General features: G+C 37.9%; 1 protein-coding gene and 1 non-coding gene across 16 annotated transcripts in view; both read left to right on the plus strand.

Moving 5' to 3' along the window:
- Positions 1-16,870, plus strand: part of Pum1 (pumilio RNA binding family member 1) — a 122,540-nt gene that overhangs the window by 77,342 nt on the left and 28,328 nt on the right. For 6 of the 15 annotated variants that reach the window (XM_058570952.1, XM_046469458.2, XM_058570954.1 and 3 more), the window contains 7 exons: positions 4,440-4,533; positions 5,780-5,884; positions 9,380-9,531; positions 12,051-12,189; positions 13,932-14,075; positions 15,217-15,513; positions 16,612-16,848. In XM_058570952.1, the coding sequence (XP_058426935.1) occupies positions 4,440-4,533; positions 5,780-5,884; positions 9,380-9,531; positions 12,051-12,189; positions 13,932-14,075; positions 15,217-15,513; positions 16,612-16,848 (1,168 nt within the window). The remainder of the gene's footprint in view (positions 1-4,439; positions 4,534-5,779; positions 5,885-9,379; positions 9,532-12,050; positions 12,190-13,931; positions 14,076-15,216; positions 15,514-16,611; positions 16,849-16,870) is intronic. The other 9 variants (XM_046469459.2, XM_046469460.2, XM_046469468.2 and 6 more) reach the window with 3 other exon arrangements.
- Positions 12,315-12,387, plus strand: LOC124075454 (small nucleolar RNA SNORD103/SNORD85). The gene has a single exon (XR_006846067.1). It is a non-coding gene; the product is annotated as a small nucleolar RNA SNORD103/SNORD85 (small nucleolar RNA).

Genomic DNA, 16,870 nt, shown 5'->3' on the forward strand with positions numbered 1-16,870 from the left:
TCCTGGCAACAACTCCTGAGATAAGGCTTTAGTTGTCTTTTTACAGATGAGAAAATTAAAACACACGCCTTTAATGAAGGTTATATTTTATTTTACTTAATTTTATTGGCCCCAGGAATTGACCCCTCCCCCTTTTAATTAGAAAGTTTGAGATAGTGTCTCACTAGGTTGCTCACAGCCTTGCTAAGTCACTGAGAATGGCTTTGAACTTGTGATTCTCCTACCTCAGCCTCCTGAGCCTCTGGGATTAAAGACATGGACCGTGGACCATGCTCAGTGCTGAAGGTCAATTGGTGTAAGCTATGCAAATCTCATATTATTTTGGTTTCTAGCTTCAAGCTATTTCCTTTGGACCTTGTACTGTAAACACAGAGCTTTTTGATATGGAGTTATTTTACCTTCAAATTTAACTTTGTTCATAGCTTTCCCTGAAAGGTGTACTATAAAAAGTAGAAACAATTCCTGTCCTCCCTTGGGGAGGAGCTGTGAGGGGTGATTCTCACAGAAGGGGTTGTGTTTAGGGGCACTCTCCTCATTCATCAGAAAGAACATCCCACATAAATGTCTTGTGAAGCACTTTCTTTGTGTTAATTTAACTCCTATTAACATCTTGTGGGTTAGATACTTTGTTACCATGTTAGAGAGTGAGGCACCAAGAGAGTCAGAAGTCACTGGCCCTAAGTAATAGAGCAAGTCACTAGTGAAAATTAGATGTGAGCCCAGGCTTCCTGGTCTCGAAGGTGTTTGCTCTTACTCCCTATCCACTATGTATGTTGCCTTAAGCTGGTAAAAAGTCAGGGATGGCATGGCATTTTAATTTGGGGTGTGGGTAGGTATCGTCTTTCATATTTTCTAACTCTCATTTAGGTATTACTTCTCCAGTTCAGAAAACTCAATAACAGTGTTCTTATGCTAACAATTCTTGATAGTAACAGTAATAATAGTAAGCAGCTCTTAAATAGTATTAGTAGTAGCTTATTTATTGTTTAATATAAGATGCCAGCTGTAGGTTAGTACTATGTTTAGTGGTTTGAGCTGCCCAAATTTCCTTCTGGAATGCTGACGGGTATCTTTTGTAAGGTCATGTGGTAAGTGATAAGGAAGGGAGTTAGATTAGCTTGTTTGTCAAGATCCCAAGTTATCACTGGTCATGGTGGCACATATCTGTAATTACAGCTACTGAGGAGGTGGAGGCAGAGGCCAGAGGAGTGAGAGTTTGAGACCAGCCTGGCCAATTCAGTATGACCTTGTCTCAAAAAATAAGGACTGGGGCTCAGTAGTAAAGTATTCCTGGTTTTAATTCCCAGTACCTGCGGTGGCGCCGGTAGGAGTATTCAATCCTATTATGCCTCAGAGTCTACTAGAAGCCCTAATGTTTGAAATTTTCCCATGCATTCAAACTCTTAAAACAACTCATTGATTTTGTTTGAGTGAATTATAATCAGCACCAGCACATTGTTATTATACCGACCTTTAATAAACATTTCCCCCAACTCTCAGTATTTTCTTAGTTTCAGACTATTGGGTTGCTTTGTGAAAATCATGAAAAGCAGAGCTCGGTGTCTTGCCCAGCAGATGGCATTTGTGTGAATTTTCTAGGATCCTTTGGAATCTCCCACTTGCCAATTACTCAATTTCATTTTGAATACTCTGTATTTCCAGTTAATGTACCATTTACATAAAGAGAATGTGCCAAAATTGCTGTAGTCTATTTTATAATCAAATCAGCTGGCTGTGAATACATAATTTACTTTTGTTAAATTGTTTACTGCGAAGTGCTCTCAAGAAAATAATAATTCCCTATTAACTATAATCCCTAATTCAGATCTCAAACACAGAATATATGGGGGCTCTGTAAGGCTAGTGTGCTTTTAACTGAAAGTAGTAGTCTTACTAGGAAATGGGGTAGCATGATGGTGAGAGCCACACTCGTATGTAGATATGGTGGCTTGTATGGTTTTCACACATATTATGTATTTGTAAGTATATTTACAGATATATATATATATATATTTTTTTTTTTCATAAGTTACATTACTACTGAAAAAAATCCACGAAATGAGGATAAACAAAGTAGAATGGCAGTAGATTACTGTTTTTTGGTTGATAAGTCAGGATATATCTATGTTTTGAACCAATGATCTGTGTCATAGTGCCTATCTAATAATTTCAAAGTTCAATGATGAATTATTTTATTTTCAGTGGGGATAAAGAAGGGTATAGAAGGAGCAGTGACTGAGATGTTGAATGTTTCAAAAATTTTTAGGCCAGGAAATTTCAGGGACCCTTTGAAGAGGTAGCAGATGCTTTAGCTGAACTACAAGCTACAAGATGTTTTTACAACTTTGGCAATAATTTAAATATAACTTTCTCCTACTTTACTTGTTTTCTACCTCCTACTGCCCTTCCTGGGTAGACTGACAGTATCTCATAGGAGATACTGTTCATTAGGTAAAGTAGAAATGTGAAATCAAATTGAAAAAAATCAAAATTAGTTACAAATTGTTGTGACTGACTCTCTTCCTGGAGTGGACGTGTGTGTGTGTGTGTTTTAAATATTTTATCAAGGGACTGGGTCTCACTGAATTGCTTAGGTCCTCGCTAAGTTGCTGAGGCTGGCTTTGAACGCACCGTCCTCCCGCCTTAGCCTCCGGAGTGGCTGGGATTATAAGTGTGTGCCACCACATCTGGCTGGACAAGTGTTTTGATATGTTTGTTAATAGATTCAATTTCTCTAGGGTGTTCCACAACTTGATATTTAGCGGATGATTATAAATTAGTACTTTATCCTCTTCACCTGCATCACAGTGAAGATTTGTTGTAACATTAACCTTTGAAAATAAAAAATAAAAAAAATGTACTTTGAAATCCGTTAATGGTTACTTTGACATTGGTATAAAATCAGAGTGATTTTATTCTGGTTTTAGAAAGGTGAATGAACTGAGTGTGATAATGCATGCCTGTAATCCCAGCAGCTCCGAAGGCTGAGACAGGGTGATTGTGAGTTCAAAGCCACCCTCAGCAATGGCCAGGCACTAAGCAACTCAGTGAGATCCTGTCTTTAAATAAAATACAAAGTAGGGCTGGGGATATAGCTAAGGGGCCGAGTGTCCCTGAGTTCAATCCCTGTCTCCCCCCGCCCTCCACCACCACCAAATGAAAATGTATATAAAGAGCTAATAGATAAAGTCAGCCTGTACATTTAAAATAGTTAGCTTTTGATTTCTTTGTATTTTAAATGTTTACGTGTGTGTTTGAGGCATAGTTATAGCCACGTCATGAGATGAAAGCTTCCCACTGCTAGGATAACAGCAAGAACACTCATGAAGATGATTAGGTTGAGGCGGTTGTATGCTATTATTACTTAATGTGTGAACCAATCAGGTCTCTTAATGAATATACCTGTAATTCAAAATCTTTGGTATCTATTATATATTATCTATTGATATCAGCTGAGTTGTCGAAGAATCCTATAGAAAGAGCAGGTAGGTTGAGGATCGTATTGAGGCAGGTCCCTTCAGTAAGTGCTCTCAGTCTGATTACAGCACTCTTGAGCATGATCCTTTGGAGGCAGGTGATTCAGAACAAAATTACCAACACCTCCTTCTTTGTAACAACACTATTCATACTAAAATGTAATCTTCATGAAAACAGTGGTTCCATGTTGTTGTATTCATTGTTGTATCCCTAGTTCCTTGCACAGTGCTATTACCTGTATGTGTGTTGAATGAGTGACTATTTAGGTAGAATCTCAGGATATTTTTATTACTAAGGTCTTTGAATATTTTTCATATGAACTGGATGATAGTGGCTGTACTTCTGTTGTCTTCTTCCTTGTATATAAAAAATTGGTCTTTGGAGACTCTTGAGCCCCCCCAAGGTTGGGTAGTTTTAATTTTTACTCATTAAGATAAATTGCTACTTCAGGTGAACTGTCCAGTACCATTTTCCCAGGAAGAGGCAGCCCAGAGGACCAAGTAAATGCTTTTCATATCCTCTTCCTAAATGGGAATATGTAAGAATTCAGAGCATTTTGGGGGGTCTTGAAAGACCTGAAGAGAGATAGTAGCACTAGGAGCAATGGGGCAGTTCATTTTTTTAGTTTATTTTTCCCACTTTCCCTTTTCTGAATTAGGCAGTACCTGTAGACTTGCTGACACCATTAGGGAGATTGCATATGTATATTTGTGGTTCAGGGAACATATAACCTGTGAAGAGCTCAGCCCATGGAGCTGGGAGGACAAACTGAGGTAAATAAAGAGATAAGAAGAACTATGAAGCATGTAATATCATGGGAATGGAATGGAGTATGAGAACATCCATTTTTGTTAAAAGCATCATGCCTCATTAGGGATTTATTGACCTTTTTTGTCAGGAGATTTTAAATTTACTTCGTTAGACAGTTTCTCTAACTGTACCATGTCTTTTTCTCACCTCAGCTGTTCCAAAGACCTAATGCGCTTGCTGTCCAGCAGTTGACAGCTGCTCAGCAACAGCAGTATGCACTAGCAGCTGCACATCAACCTCACATCGGTAAGTCCTTTTGCTGATAGCTCTCTTCATTAAAGGTGTGGCCCCCGTTTTAGAATAAGTGGATGCTGTGAAACCCAGTGGTTTAGATTGATGACAAAAGTCTAAACGTTTACCCGCAGATAGGGTAAATGGCCCCTTCATTTTGTCTAGTTGTCTCTAGCCACATTCTTTATTTTTGGCATATTAAGACCTGAGTTCATAAGATTTCCTTAGTATCCTGCCTCAGCTGTTGCAGGATTTAAGTATTTACTATAGAAATGAGTAGTGATCGGCATTAGCTCTTTTGAAAAGGTTTGGACATTGAATAGACTATGATTATATCAGTATTATTTACTAAGTAGCAAATTGTAACTATAAACCTGTCTTCTAAGCACTGAAAATTAAAAAAAAAAAAAAACACCAAAAAAATTCTTAGGTAATGGTTGGTTTTTAAATAGATGTGTCCTTTTTCTGTAGCAGTTATTGGAGTTTTGATATACATTTGGTACTAGCTCCTTGACCTTTCTCCTTCCCAGACCTTTTAAAGGTCTCTTCAAAACATAATCCCATTAACTCCAAACAAGTATAGGTAGAGATTTTTATCTATTTACTTTTTTAATGTGCCAAAATGGCATGATTGAATGGAAGGGTTATCACCAGACTTGAATGTGGTATGGCTGTGGAAGAAAACACCCATTTGCTTGTAAACTAGTTAAAACTAAGCATGAAGTTTTGTGTGGGTCCAGTATTGTAGACTTGCGTATAGTAGACTTTGCACATACCTACACGTTTTCTGTGAGGAAAACTGTTTGGAAAATTATTTTAAATTGGAACAAGTCCTTCCCTCTGTACCAGTTTATCAATATTTTTAGTCTAATAATTGAGTTAAAATTAGTTTAAGGGCTGGGAATATAGCTCGGTGGTAGAGCACTTGCCTAGCATGCATAAGGCCCTGGGAAAAAGAACAGAAGGAAACAGTGAAAAACAGTAAAATAAATTTTAACAATTAAGTTGTGCCAAATTCAAAACTGTATGGTTTTAACTTAAGCATTTCTCTAGCAAAGGATAAAAACAAAAAGGGACTAGATAAATATCACCATAATTTTTTAGGGTAGTGGTTATTTTATCTTTGTAAAATTCCTCTTCACTCTCATCTTACCCCCCACCCCCAATCATCTATATCCTGAACTTGTAGCCAAAATATATAGGTGTTTGGTAGGGTTGCAGTTTTGGTGAAGTTTGTTTTTACTGACAGGTATGTTTTCAGCAGGTTTAGCTCCCGCTGCGTTTGTCCCCAATCCATACATCATCAGTGCTGCTCCCCCAGGGACGGACCCCTACACAGCTGGATTGGCTGCAGCAGCGACGCTAGGTGAGACATACTGCTGCATGAGGGATTTTCTCACTTGCTAAAGCAATTTGAGATGGGCATGCAACTCCCAACTCCATGTCTCCCAACAGAAACATGTCTTGATTTTTAATGCCCCACCTGCTAGTTGGATATCTCTACTTAGCTATAATTATAGGTCCCTCTGACTCTAACATATCCAAAAGCAAATTTATCACCTGCCCCCTTCATAGGTATTTTGTGGTTCTGTGGACCCACACAAAGCTCATTTATATTTTAGGAATTTCTCTCCTTAGCCAGGTCTACTTAGTCCTTCTCATCTATAATTATTCTGATTCTTAAACTGGTCTCTCTTACATATCCCTAATTTCTGTGTCTCTTTTTCTTCCTCCTCCTTTCTGAAATTTTCAGGAATATGATTTTAAACATAAATCTAGTCCTTTCACTCTTATTTTCGGGGTTCACTTTTTCTTGGAGGGTGCTGGAGTTTGTCCTTGGTATTAGTATTTTTAAGACATTACCTGATAATTTTTAGGATGAGCTCAGGTTGGCATCATCCCCTATGTATAGGGCATTCTTTGTGTAGGCCTGTACTTGTGCACCATTCTCCCCTCTTGATAGGTAGCCATAGGCTCACACCATAGTGATATTGATTTCCTTTCAGTTTGATGCAGGTACTGCACTGGATTAGGCCTTAGTCTGTAGACACCTTAAACTTCTGTAGTGAACAGTTCTTTCTCTCTCTCTCTCTCTCTCTCTCTCTCTCTCTCTCTCTCTCTCAAGCTCTTTGGCTGGCATTCTTAGCTTCAGAAATCCTCCCATGATAATTTTTCTTTTTCATCACTGATTATGGCATTGTTTTTGTTTGCTTGTGGAGAAGCTCATGAATATTATTTCTCTTGAAACTGAATCTTTCAAAAGAAAGCACCTTTCCTGTTTGACTCTGTTTGATACAGATGTTACCACCACAGTGGGGCTATTGTATATGGGTGGATTGAGCTTAACATTTGGACATATAAAACATCTTCTTGAGCATTCTTTGGGGACGCATTCCTTCAAATTATGTTTATCATGACTAAATAGCCATGTAAATTTTACTTGTTTGTTTATTTTTGAGGTGCTGGGGGATCAATCCCAGGGCCTTGCACTTGCTAGGCAAGCGCTCTGTCACTGAGTTACATTCCTAGTCTGAAATTTCATTTATTGTACGACATAATTTGATATTATGAACTCAGTACAGAACATCATTTCTTAGGTTTTCTTTAGAATTGTTTTCCTCTTTATCATGGGAGCATATTTAAGATGGCCCCCTGTTCTAGTTTTTGAGGAAAATGAAAAGCTCTTTGTAGTAGAATAGTCTTTGCTCACCACTATTAGCCTGTACGCCACACTTAACTATTTATAAGCATTGTCCTGAGTGCTTTTTGTTCATATGTGTTGTCAGAGAATATTTTGACAGATTAGGAGATTGAGTTCAGAGTGATATCTTGTATGAGGTCACATAATCTAAATGTACGTTTGGGTTTGTAACCAGGTTTAACTCCAGGCTTTACATTTTACTGTCATCTAGATTGACCACGCTACCTTGAGTTATCTAGTCTTTACTTTCTTAAAGTCCTTTCCACCACTGCTTTAACATATTATTTGAAGCAGAGCTAATCTTAGGTGTGACATACTTACGCTCATTGAGATGCTAGTTTGGTGGTGAGAATCTTGTTTTTTTTTTTTTTTCCTTTTTTTGGTATTCATGCTGAGCCAGACTGAAAGTGACCTTAGTGCTTTTCACACATGATGTTAACTCACAACCTATGGAGTATGGTGTCACTCACACAGGAATTGAAGTAGGCACTCTGATGAGAAACACTGAATTAATCATCCCAAGATGTCTTCCTGAATTCGATCTTAGGCCACATGTCCAGGGTAATGTAGTAGAAATGCTAGTTGAGAAAATTTAAAGATTAATGCACACTCTGTCCAGGATCACTTTGTTGGCTCTTGGGGGAGCCAGGGATTTTCATTGCAGATTGCAACCTATCCTTTCAAGGTCAATATGGCCATACCACTAGCACCTATTAGTATTTATTTTACAAGCGAGGAAACTAAGGCACAGGTAGAGTCTTCATTTTCTCCTCTCATTGGTTTCTTTAACTTACTAGTATGTGAATACTAGTCAGAGGAGTTTGGGGACCCACCATTATTTTTCTTCAATGTGGTAGTAATGACAAGTTAAAAATATTTTGCTTATAATATAATATTTCCTATTGTAACATGACTTTTCTGAATAGCACCTTTGGTATGTACCCAGGTATAGTGTTTCACAGGTATACTGTTTCACATAGTGTTTATAAACCCTTTTGCTTATAAACAGAACTTTTTGTTCTGCCCAAGAATATAGAAAATACCAAGATGGAAATGCCAAAGCATTGGACTGGATTGCAGCTGAGTGGCAGAGTGCTTGCATAGTGTGCATGAGGCCCTGGGTTCTATCCCCAGCAAATCATTTTAACTTTTTATTATTTGCTTTAAATTATTTTTTGAGCTCTTTTCTTGATTGACAAATGTTCATCCTTGGTGTCTCTTGTCACCAGCTTCTGTGGTTAAGAGTTTTGCCACATCCATGTTGCTGTTTTCATGACTCTGTTACATCTCTGCTACCTATCCTGTGTGGCAGAGCCTATAGCTGTAGCTTGTTGCCAGAAAATGTGAACAGATCATTTAGATTAAAACAGAATATTTAGTTTTGTTTAGGATATTGGCTAGTCTATACCCAAGGTGCTGTTTTTTTTTTGTTGTTGTTGTTTTTGTTTTCTTTTTTTGGTGGTGGTTCTACATGTGACTTGAAATTTCATATATGAGTGTCTGAATGTAGTTGTGTGAAAAACTTCTGTAGTTTAAAAAATAGAAATAAGAAAACCAAGCCTATTTGAAATTGAACAGTGGAAGTCAGTCAAGTGTTGGGGATTTTTGTCAGAAGACTGATAGATTTTCATGCTTCTGGAGTAAAGGATGCACCAGGGTCCTGTCAATCCTCTCAGGTGCCATTCTTACTATGAAAGTAGGATACATCCATATTTTGTCCTTCATCGCTTTAAGTGCCCAAACCCTTAATTTCTTTCTCTCCTTACAATAAACATTTCCATATCTACGCCATATCCTTTCTTTCTCATAGGAAAACCATTATTTCTTCCAAGGCCAGTCCCTCCAACAGTTCTTAAACCCAGCTCCTCTGAACTTGTTCTGTCAGTTTTTCTCCTTTCAGTATCTCAAAATTTTGTCCCTCAGTGTCTCTTTTTTAGGTTTGGAATATGATAATTGACTTCAGAAGACTTTGGCTTAAGTTTCTTATATATAATATTTTCTGTTTTAAAGGACAGTTAATGATTAGCTAGGACAACCCAATGTATTCTTTAAGTTAATATTTTTATGGTAGGATCTACTGGGTCATATGTAAGTCATATGGAAGTCCTGAGATGATTCTTACTAGTCTAATCTTCCTTACCTTTCCCTTGTTGTTTTTAGGCCCAGCTGTGGTCCCTCACCAGTATTATGGAGTCACACCCTGGGGAGTCTACCCCGCCAGTCTTTTTCAGCAGCAAGCTGCTGCTGCAGCAGCAGCAACTAATTCTGCTAATCAGCAGACCACCCCACAGGCTCAGCAAGGACAGCAGCAGGTAAATGTAAACACATTTACTTATTTCAGGATGTTTCTTCTCTAACAGAAAAACACTGAAAGCAATGAGTTCCCTCTTGTGTGTGTATGTATATTCAATCTCAGATTTAACTGTTCTTGTGAAATGCCTTTTAAATATCAGGCACTTGGTCAGTGCAAGTAGGTGAGGTAATGATATTCATTCAATTTTCATAAGAGAAACTTGGTTAGAGGATTGTTCAATTAAGATCATATAGCTAGGAAGTAGCAAAGTGGATCTTTAGACTGGTAGTAAAATTTTCCTTTTACCATATTATAGATGCCTGCTCTGCACCATTTTCACATCACTTCAGAATTTGCAAATGACTTACTTACCAAGCAAGGGGGAGGTGCTAGGCTTTTAGACTGCATATCACCAACACCTATTGTATTGGATATAGCTCTTAAAAACCTGTCATAACGGTTAACTTATAGGAACTTTTAAACTACATTTTTAAAGAAAGAATAGTTAAAAGTAAACAAAGTACTATATGTCTTTTTTCTTTTCTTTGATACCAAGATTGAACCCAGGGGTACTTTACCACTGAGCCACAGTTCTTTTAATGTTTTATTTTGAGACAGGGTTTCACTAAGTTGCTCAAGGCCTGCTAAATTGCTGAGTCTTCCTCAAACTTGCAGTCCTCCTTGGCCTCCTGAGTCCCTGGGATTAGTTGAGCCACCACACCCAGCTTTCTTCTTAATTGAATACACCATTTTCCCCGATTACTAAAATACTGCTTAAAAGGAAAAAAAAATTACCCTAAATTTTTATGTAAAAAAATAATCTTACTATTTTGTTCCCTCCTTCCTTCCCTCCCTTCCACACTCCCAGGATTGAACCCAGGGTCTCGTGTGTGCTAGGCAAGCACTCTACCTCTGAGCGACATCCCCAGCCCTTATTTAATTTAGAATTATTTTGTCCATATGGTTTTGTTATTCTTTCTTATTCTTCGATGTTAGTGTTCTTTTAAATATCATCCATTAAAGAATATTCTATGCTTTATTTTGACTGATCAGTTTGAGATTTAACTTAATATTTTGGTGTTATAAATCATGATTATAATATTTTCATAAGTTTATGATTATTTCCTTGGAATAAGTTCATACAGTGAAATTTTTCTGTGCAGTCCCCTCCCCTCTTCTCTCCATGTAGTCTGACACACTCTTTCTCCTGTAAAGTTGGTTGGAGTCTTCAGGTCACAAAAATAAATTGCATAATATTTTGATAATAGTGATGAGCTACTGTTTATTGATTATCCACTGGTATTAGGCACTATACCTTGTTTAATGGTCCCAGCATGTCTGTAAGATCAGCTGTTAAAACTCTCACTGTTTGCAGATAAAGAAATAAAAGACTTTGGGTAAATTAAGTGTCCACACATCATTGCTCTCATTATTATTATTTTTTAATTTTTTTTAATTTGTTTTAATTAGTTTCCACTCATCTCTTCTTAACAGTGTTATTCACATAGGGTAATTAGGTTAATCAGTAAAAGATTAGTTGATTGTTAATGTTTTTCTTTTTGTATTCTTTCCCGAATGGTATAAAAGTTAATCTGTTCTTGACTACATATTTAAGCTTTTAATAAATAGCAAGGTGAAATTTAAAGTGATCTTATGAGAACTTTGTGCTTGCAAACATAATGGCAATTTCAGAAAATGGCAATTTCAGCATCCATCTGTGGGGCTTGGCATTTTTACTTGCTCAATATAATAGATCTTGTGAAATGTATACTTCAAATCCTTCAAAATAAAAATAATTGTTGACTTCTTGATATCTCTGTTTTTTTAATAGCAGGAAATGTAACACAGTGGCAGAACTGGTGTTCTGCACTGAACTTGACTAACGCTCATTTAGATGAACATTTTTGTAGAATCTGTTAAAGTGAAGCAACTTAGAAGCCTCCAAAATCAAATCTGTTCATTTGGGCATTGATTAAATGGGAATAGTGTTAAAGGGTAGAAAAAAAATAAAACTCTGTGTGTGTGTGTGTGTGTGTACATACACACAGGTATTTTAACTGAAATGTGTGGGTTAAGTTCGCTGTTTGTCCTGTCTGGAGTGCACCCTCCCTCTTCTGCTTACCATTTCTTCTACACTCACTTTTGGTCTGAATACTGACGTTACGTATTTATTGTTGATTATCTTTCTTACTCACTAAAGTAAAAGTTCCATGAAGGCAGGCTTTGCTTGCTGTGTTCATTGCCTTGTCCCTAGCATCTGCCACATGATAGGAATCAAATATCTGATTAATGAAAGAGTCATCCCTTTTGTCCACTTTTCCTACTTATAGAGGTGCTATGTTTAAAAACTAAGTATGGTAGAATGATGTCATTAATTGGATTTTTATCCTAACAGCCGTACCACATGTAAAACATTTTAAATGTTTTACAACTATTAATTTTTAAAAGTTGACTCGACTTGAACTTGAGCATATGGGGGGTCTTAAATACTCCCAGTGAGAAGAAAGTAGTTGACTTTTTTCTGTCTCCCATTTCCAGGTTCTCCGTGGAGGAGCCAGCCAGCGTCCTTTGACCCCAAATCAGAACCAGCAGGGACAGCAAACAGACCCACTAGTGGCAGCTGCAGCTGTAAATTCTGCTCTTGCCTTTGGACAAGGTCTGGCTGCAGGCATGCCAGGTAATACTGCACCTTGTTCCTAACACTGTGAGTGGGGTGGAGGAAAGTCTGCTTTTGGGGGTGATACTGAGAAGAATGTGCATAATTCAAGCTTTTAGCTTGTTTGGGCTTGTCAAGATTTGGATACTGGCAAGGATGATATACACTTGCCCTCACTTAGACCATAGTTCGTTGATGAGAGCATTATTCTGAGCCAGTTTTAAGTTTTACATGTTGGAGATATGAATGTCCACACAGCTTGAATTAATGTGATTTTTCTTTGGTGGTCAACTTTTTCTCGATTAGAATTAAGGATGTGGTTGGCCTATCTTATCACCACTCCAAGGCTTTAGTCTTCATACCTTTGTGTTTGAATAGCACAGTGGGAAGAAAGTCCTGTTATTGATAGGGTCAGTCTTTTTATATTTTTAGGATTTTTTTTTTTTTGTCAATAATAGAGGTGATTTTAAACTGCCTACTTCTGATACATGTAAAATGAATGTATGGTGTATTATTCTTGGTTTGCTGACCTGGGCTTTGTGTGGGATCAGATGTAGTTTCATATTCTTCACTTAAAAGAGACCTCAACTTAAATATTGTGTTTAATATCTTTATTGACTGTGGAACATAGCCAAATTAACTGATCCATTCATGAATTCAATGAATAAAGTTAACTTGCTTCATTTGTTAGTCACTAATCCTTTACATTTTATTATCCCATGTGGCTCAAATTAAGATTTATTAGAGATTTCATCTTTTGAAGCCTTTCCTGCTGACTTTTAGGATATTTATGCTTAGATTATTAAGTGGTATGGAAATACTATGACGATTGTAATCCTCATAGCTTCTTGTATTTGCGTATTTAAGAAATCAGATTAGGGCTGGGGTTGTGGCTCAGCGGTAGAGCACTCGCCTAGCATGTGCGAGGCCCTGGGTTCTATCCTCAGCACCATGTAACAATAAATAAATAAAATAATGGTATTGTGTCCAACTACAACTAAAAAATAAATATTAAAAAAAATCCAGATTATTGGTATATGATTGTTTGTGATAGCCTTGGCTAGCACTTCAAAGAGCACACGTTCCTATCCTACTCAGTCACCTTCTCACTATCAGCAGAGGAATAACCAACACTTTTCTTTACTGTGCACTTAATTAATATGCTAGAAATCTTGCAAGACTCTTCATTGGATGCCTGGAACCATGGATAGTATATACATACATACTTATATAAAGCTTAATTTATAAGTTAAGCACATTAATATCAACAACCATAGCTTTACTGTAGATTCAGGCAAGCTCAGCATATGAGGTCATTCTTTCTTTAAACCATCTTTTTCATCTTTTTACTTAGCACTTAATGCCTTCTTGGCATATCTGAATCACTAGCATCACTACTCTTGCACTTGGAACAATTATAAAGTAAAATGATGTTCACTTGAACATAAGTACTGCAGTACCAAAATTGATCTGACAACTAAGGCAGTCTGATAGAACTAAGTTAACTAATGGGTGGGTAGCATTTATAGAACAGATATGGGGGACAAAGGGATTGTTTATATCTCTGGCAGATGGAGCAGAATAGCATGAGATTTTTGTTATGCTATTCAGTATGGTGCGCACTTTAAAAGTTATTTGAATTGTTTATGATTGGGATTTTCCATTTAATATTTTTCCATGGTAACTGAAATAGTGACAAACAAAACTGTAGATAAGGGGGAACTGCAGTATATCTCTTCATATGCTGACTTTGATATTCCTAGGTTATCCAGTTTTGGCTCCTGCTGCTTACTATGACCAAACTGGTGCCCTTGTGGTGAATGCAGGAGCAAGAAATGGTATTGGAGCTCCTGTTCGGCTTGTAGCTCCTGCCCCAGTCATCATTAGTTCCTCAGCTGCACAAGCAGGTGAGCTTCATCTGGGTGCTTCAGCTAAAGGTATGGGGTGCAAGGAGGGAACTGCTCGTGAAGTGTACCTTAGTTGGTAATTCTCAGCATAACAGTTCCACCCTATAATATTTCAAAGAGAGAATCAGAAGCAATAAGTGACCTCTGTTGATTCTGATTGGGTTGGGGGAGGCATGTCATGTACCATCTGGTTAGACACAGGACCGGCTCCATTGAGATCATTGGAAGATGGATTACTCATAGAAAATGTACTGTTGGCAGCATTCCAAGGCTAATGTTACAAATACTGAAGTCATTGTTTTTTAGATAATTTGGTGGGCGTGTATAAGGGGGGGTTTGGCATAGGGTAAGGATAGAGGAAATAGGAAAAAGTAGTGAGAACTGGGCAAGAAATATTTGCTTGGGGTGCAGTGAGAGTTTTTTATATTAAGTTTTATATGCATTTTTAAAAATTAGCAGCAGTAGAAATGGGAGGATTAAATGAACTCTAGATAGGGCAAAGGGGAAAAGGGGAGGGAGTGGAAGGAAGTGGGCATAGGTGTAGGAAAAATTGTGAAATGTGATGGTCATCATTACCCTAAGTACATGTATGAAGACACAAAGAATGTGACTCTACTTTGTGTACAACCAGAGATAAGAAAAATAGTGCTCCATGTGTGTAATATGAATTGTAATGCATATTGTTGTCGTATATAACAAATTAAAAATTTAAAAAATAAATAATATCTGGAAGAGAGTGGTATAAAAATATAGGTTTTGGGGGAGCTTTAGTATATGTATGTCACGGTTTGAAAAAAAATCTCATCACAGATATGTATGGAATTTGAGATTTTAGGAAGTAGTTGTATTTAATGGATACATTTGATGTTTGTACCCCTTTTAAACTACACATGCTTTAAATAAGCTGCCAACATAGTGAGCTTGCTCCCTTGGTATTTTGATTTCAAATCAAAAGTAGAAATAGAAAGTAGAAGCTTCAAATGAAGGGATCAAAGATAGATTTGTATAGTTCTTTTCAAGGTTTGTGTCTGCCTTGAAAAGATAGGTAGAATTAAGAGGTTTAAAAATGGGTAAAAAAAAAAATGGAGTTTGGAAATGCGCCTAAGCCCTTTCATAGCTAAATGGTTTGCTTTCTTCACAGCTGTTGCAGCAGCTGCAGCTTCAGCAAATGGAGCTGCTGGTGGTCTTGCTGGAACTACAAACGGACCATTTCGCCCTTTAGGAACCCAGCAGCCTCAGCCCCAGCCCCAGCAGCAGCCCAGTAACAACCTGGCATCCAGCTCTTTCTATGGCAACAACTCTCTGAGCAGCAACTCACAAAGCAGCTCCCTCTTCTCCCAGGGCTCTGCCCAACCTGCCAACACATCCTTGGGATTTGGAAGTAGCAGTTCTCTTGGTGCCACCCTGGGATCAGCCCTTGGAGGATTTGGAACAGCAGGTAGAAATCAAACTGATAATGCTGTTAAAACTGAGTTTTAATTATTATTATAATCTTTCTGGAACCCTGACAATGCATGGAACCCTGGACAGATATCACAGGCAGATCTGGATCGAGCCCCGTGGGAATCCAGCCAGCCCACACAATCTTTGAGATGATGGACTTTTGAAATCAAATTGTACAGTTGGGATCAATTTTAGGTCCATGCTCATGTTGTAACTTATTTACACTCACATAGTTAATTTGTTTCAGGTTCTTAAACAGGAGATTTTTGTAGGCAGTGGTAAGAATATGGAAGGCACTGTAGAATTGTGGATGTTAAAAACTGATGGAGAGTACTTTGGAGGATCACAGGGCTGGATACTCCACATTCCAGACTGTGCCCAGTGCTTGGCTTGCAGACCATAAAGAGTTAAGAGTTTTCTCCAGTCTTTCAAACAACATTAAAGAAGACATTGTGGAAAATTGGGAGGAAGGATATGAGACAAAACATTTTTAATGTTTTGATGGAAGAAAAGAAGTAGGAATGTAGTCTGGTGAACAATGGGATAATTGCAGTAGTTATAAAACAATGTGACCTCAAAACGGAAAGGCACGATTAAGAGAAAGTATCCTAATTGGAGGCTAGTAGTAACTCTTGATTGAGCCCACTGAGAAAACAGGCTTTCATGTGTAAGTCTTATGTAGTGGGGCAGTGCCCCATTTAGAGACTTTTTTTTTTTTTCTGTATTCCATTTTTCTACTTTGGGTGGATGAAAGGCATTCTTTCTAGTCCATTTTCTTTCACCTTTTCCCATAGCTCATGTGGCCGTCAGAGTTTTTTAACCCGTTCCCATCCCATAATATATATGACACCAGAGGAAGGTAAATTTGCCATATACGTGTGATGTTGTTGAACAAAAGTTTCATGTTTACCTGAGCCATGTCCTCTTTATTACTTTATCTGTCCCTAGAACTGCTACATTAATAATTAGGCTGTCTCTGCTGACAAATTTGCGGTGGTAAGGAGTCTGGATCAAAGTGTTAGGAACAGGTCACTGGGCTTGTTCTTCGAAGAACAGGCCTGTTCTTATCTGCATTGTTTTAATTCCATTTTAGTTGCAAACTCCAACACTGGCAGTGGCTCCCGCCGTGACTCCCTGACTGGCAGCAGTGACCTTTATAAGAGGACATCGAGCAGCTTGACCCCCATTGGACACAGTTTTTATAACGGCCTTAGCTTTTCCTCCTCTCCTGGACCCGTGGGCATGCCTCTCCCTAGTCAGGGACCAGGACATTCACAGACACCACCTCCTTCCCTCTCTTCACATGGATCCTCTTCAAGCTTAAACCTGGGTAAGAACCATTACTCTAACAC

The sequence above is a fragment of the Marmota monax genome, unplaced genomic scaffold (genome assembly GCF_021218885.2).
Source record: "Marmota monax isolate L192 unplaced genomic scaffold, Marmota_monax_Labrador192_F-V1.1 WCK01_AAM20220418_F8-fsc00008, whole genome shotgun sequence".
Lineage (NCBI taxonomy): Eukaryota > Metazoa > Chordata > Mammalia > Rodentia > Sciuridae > Marmota > Marmota monax.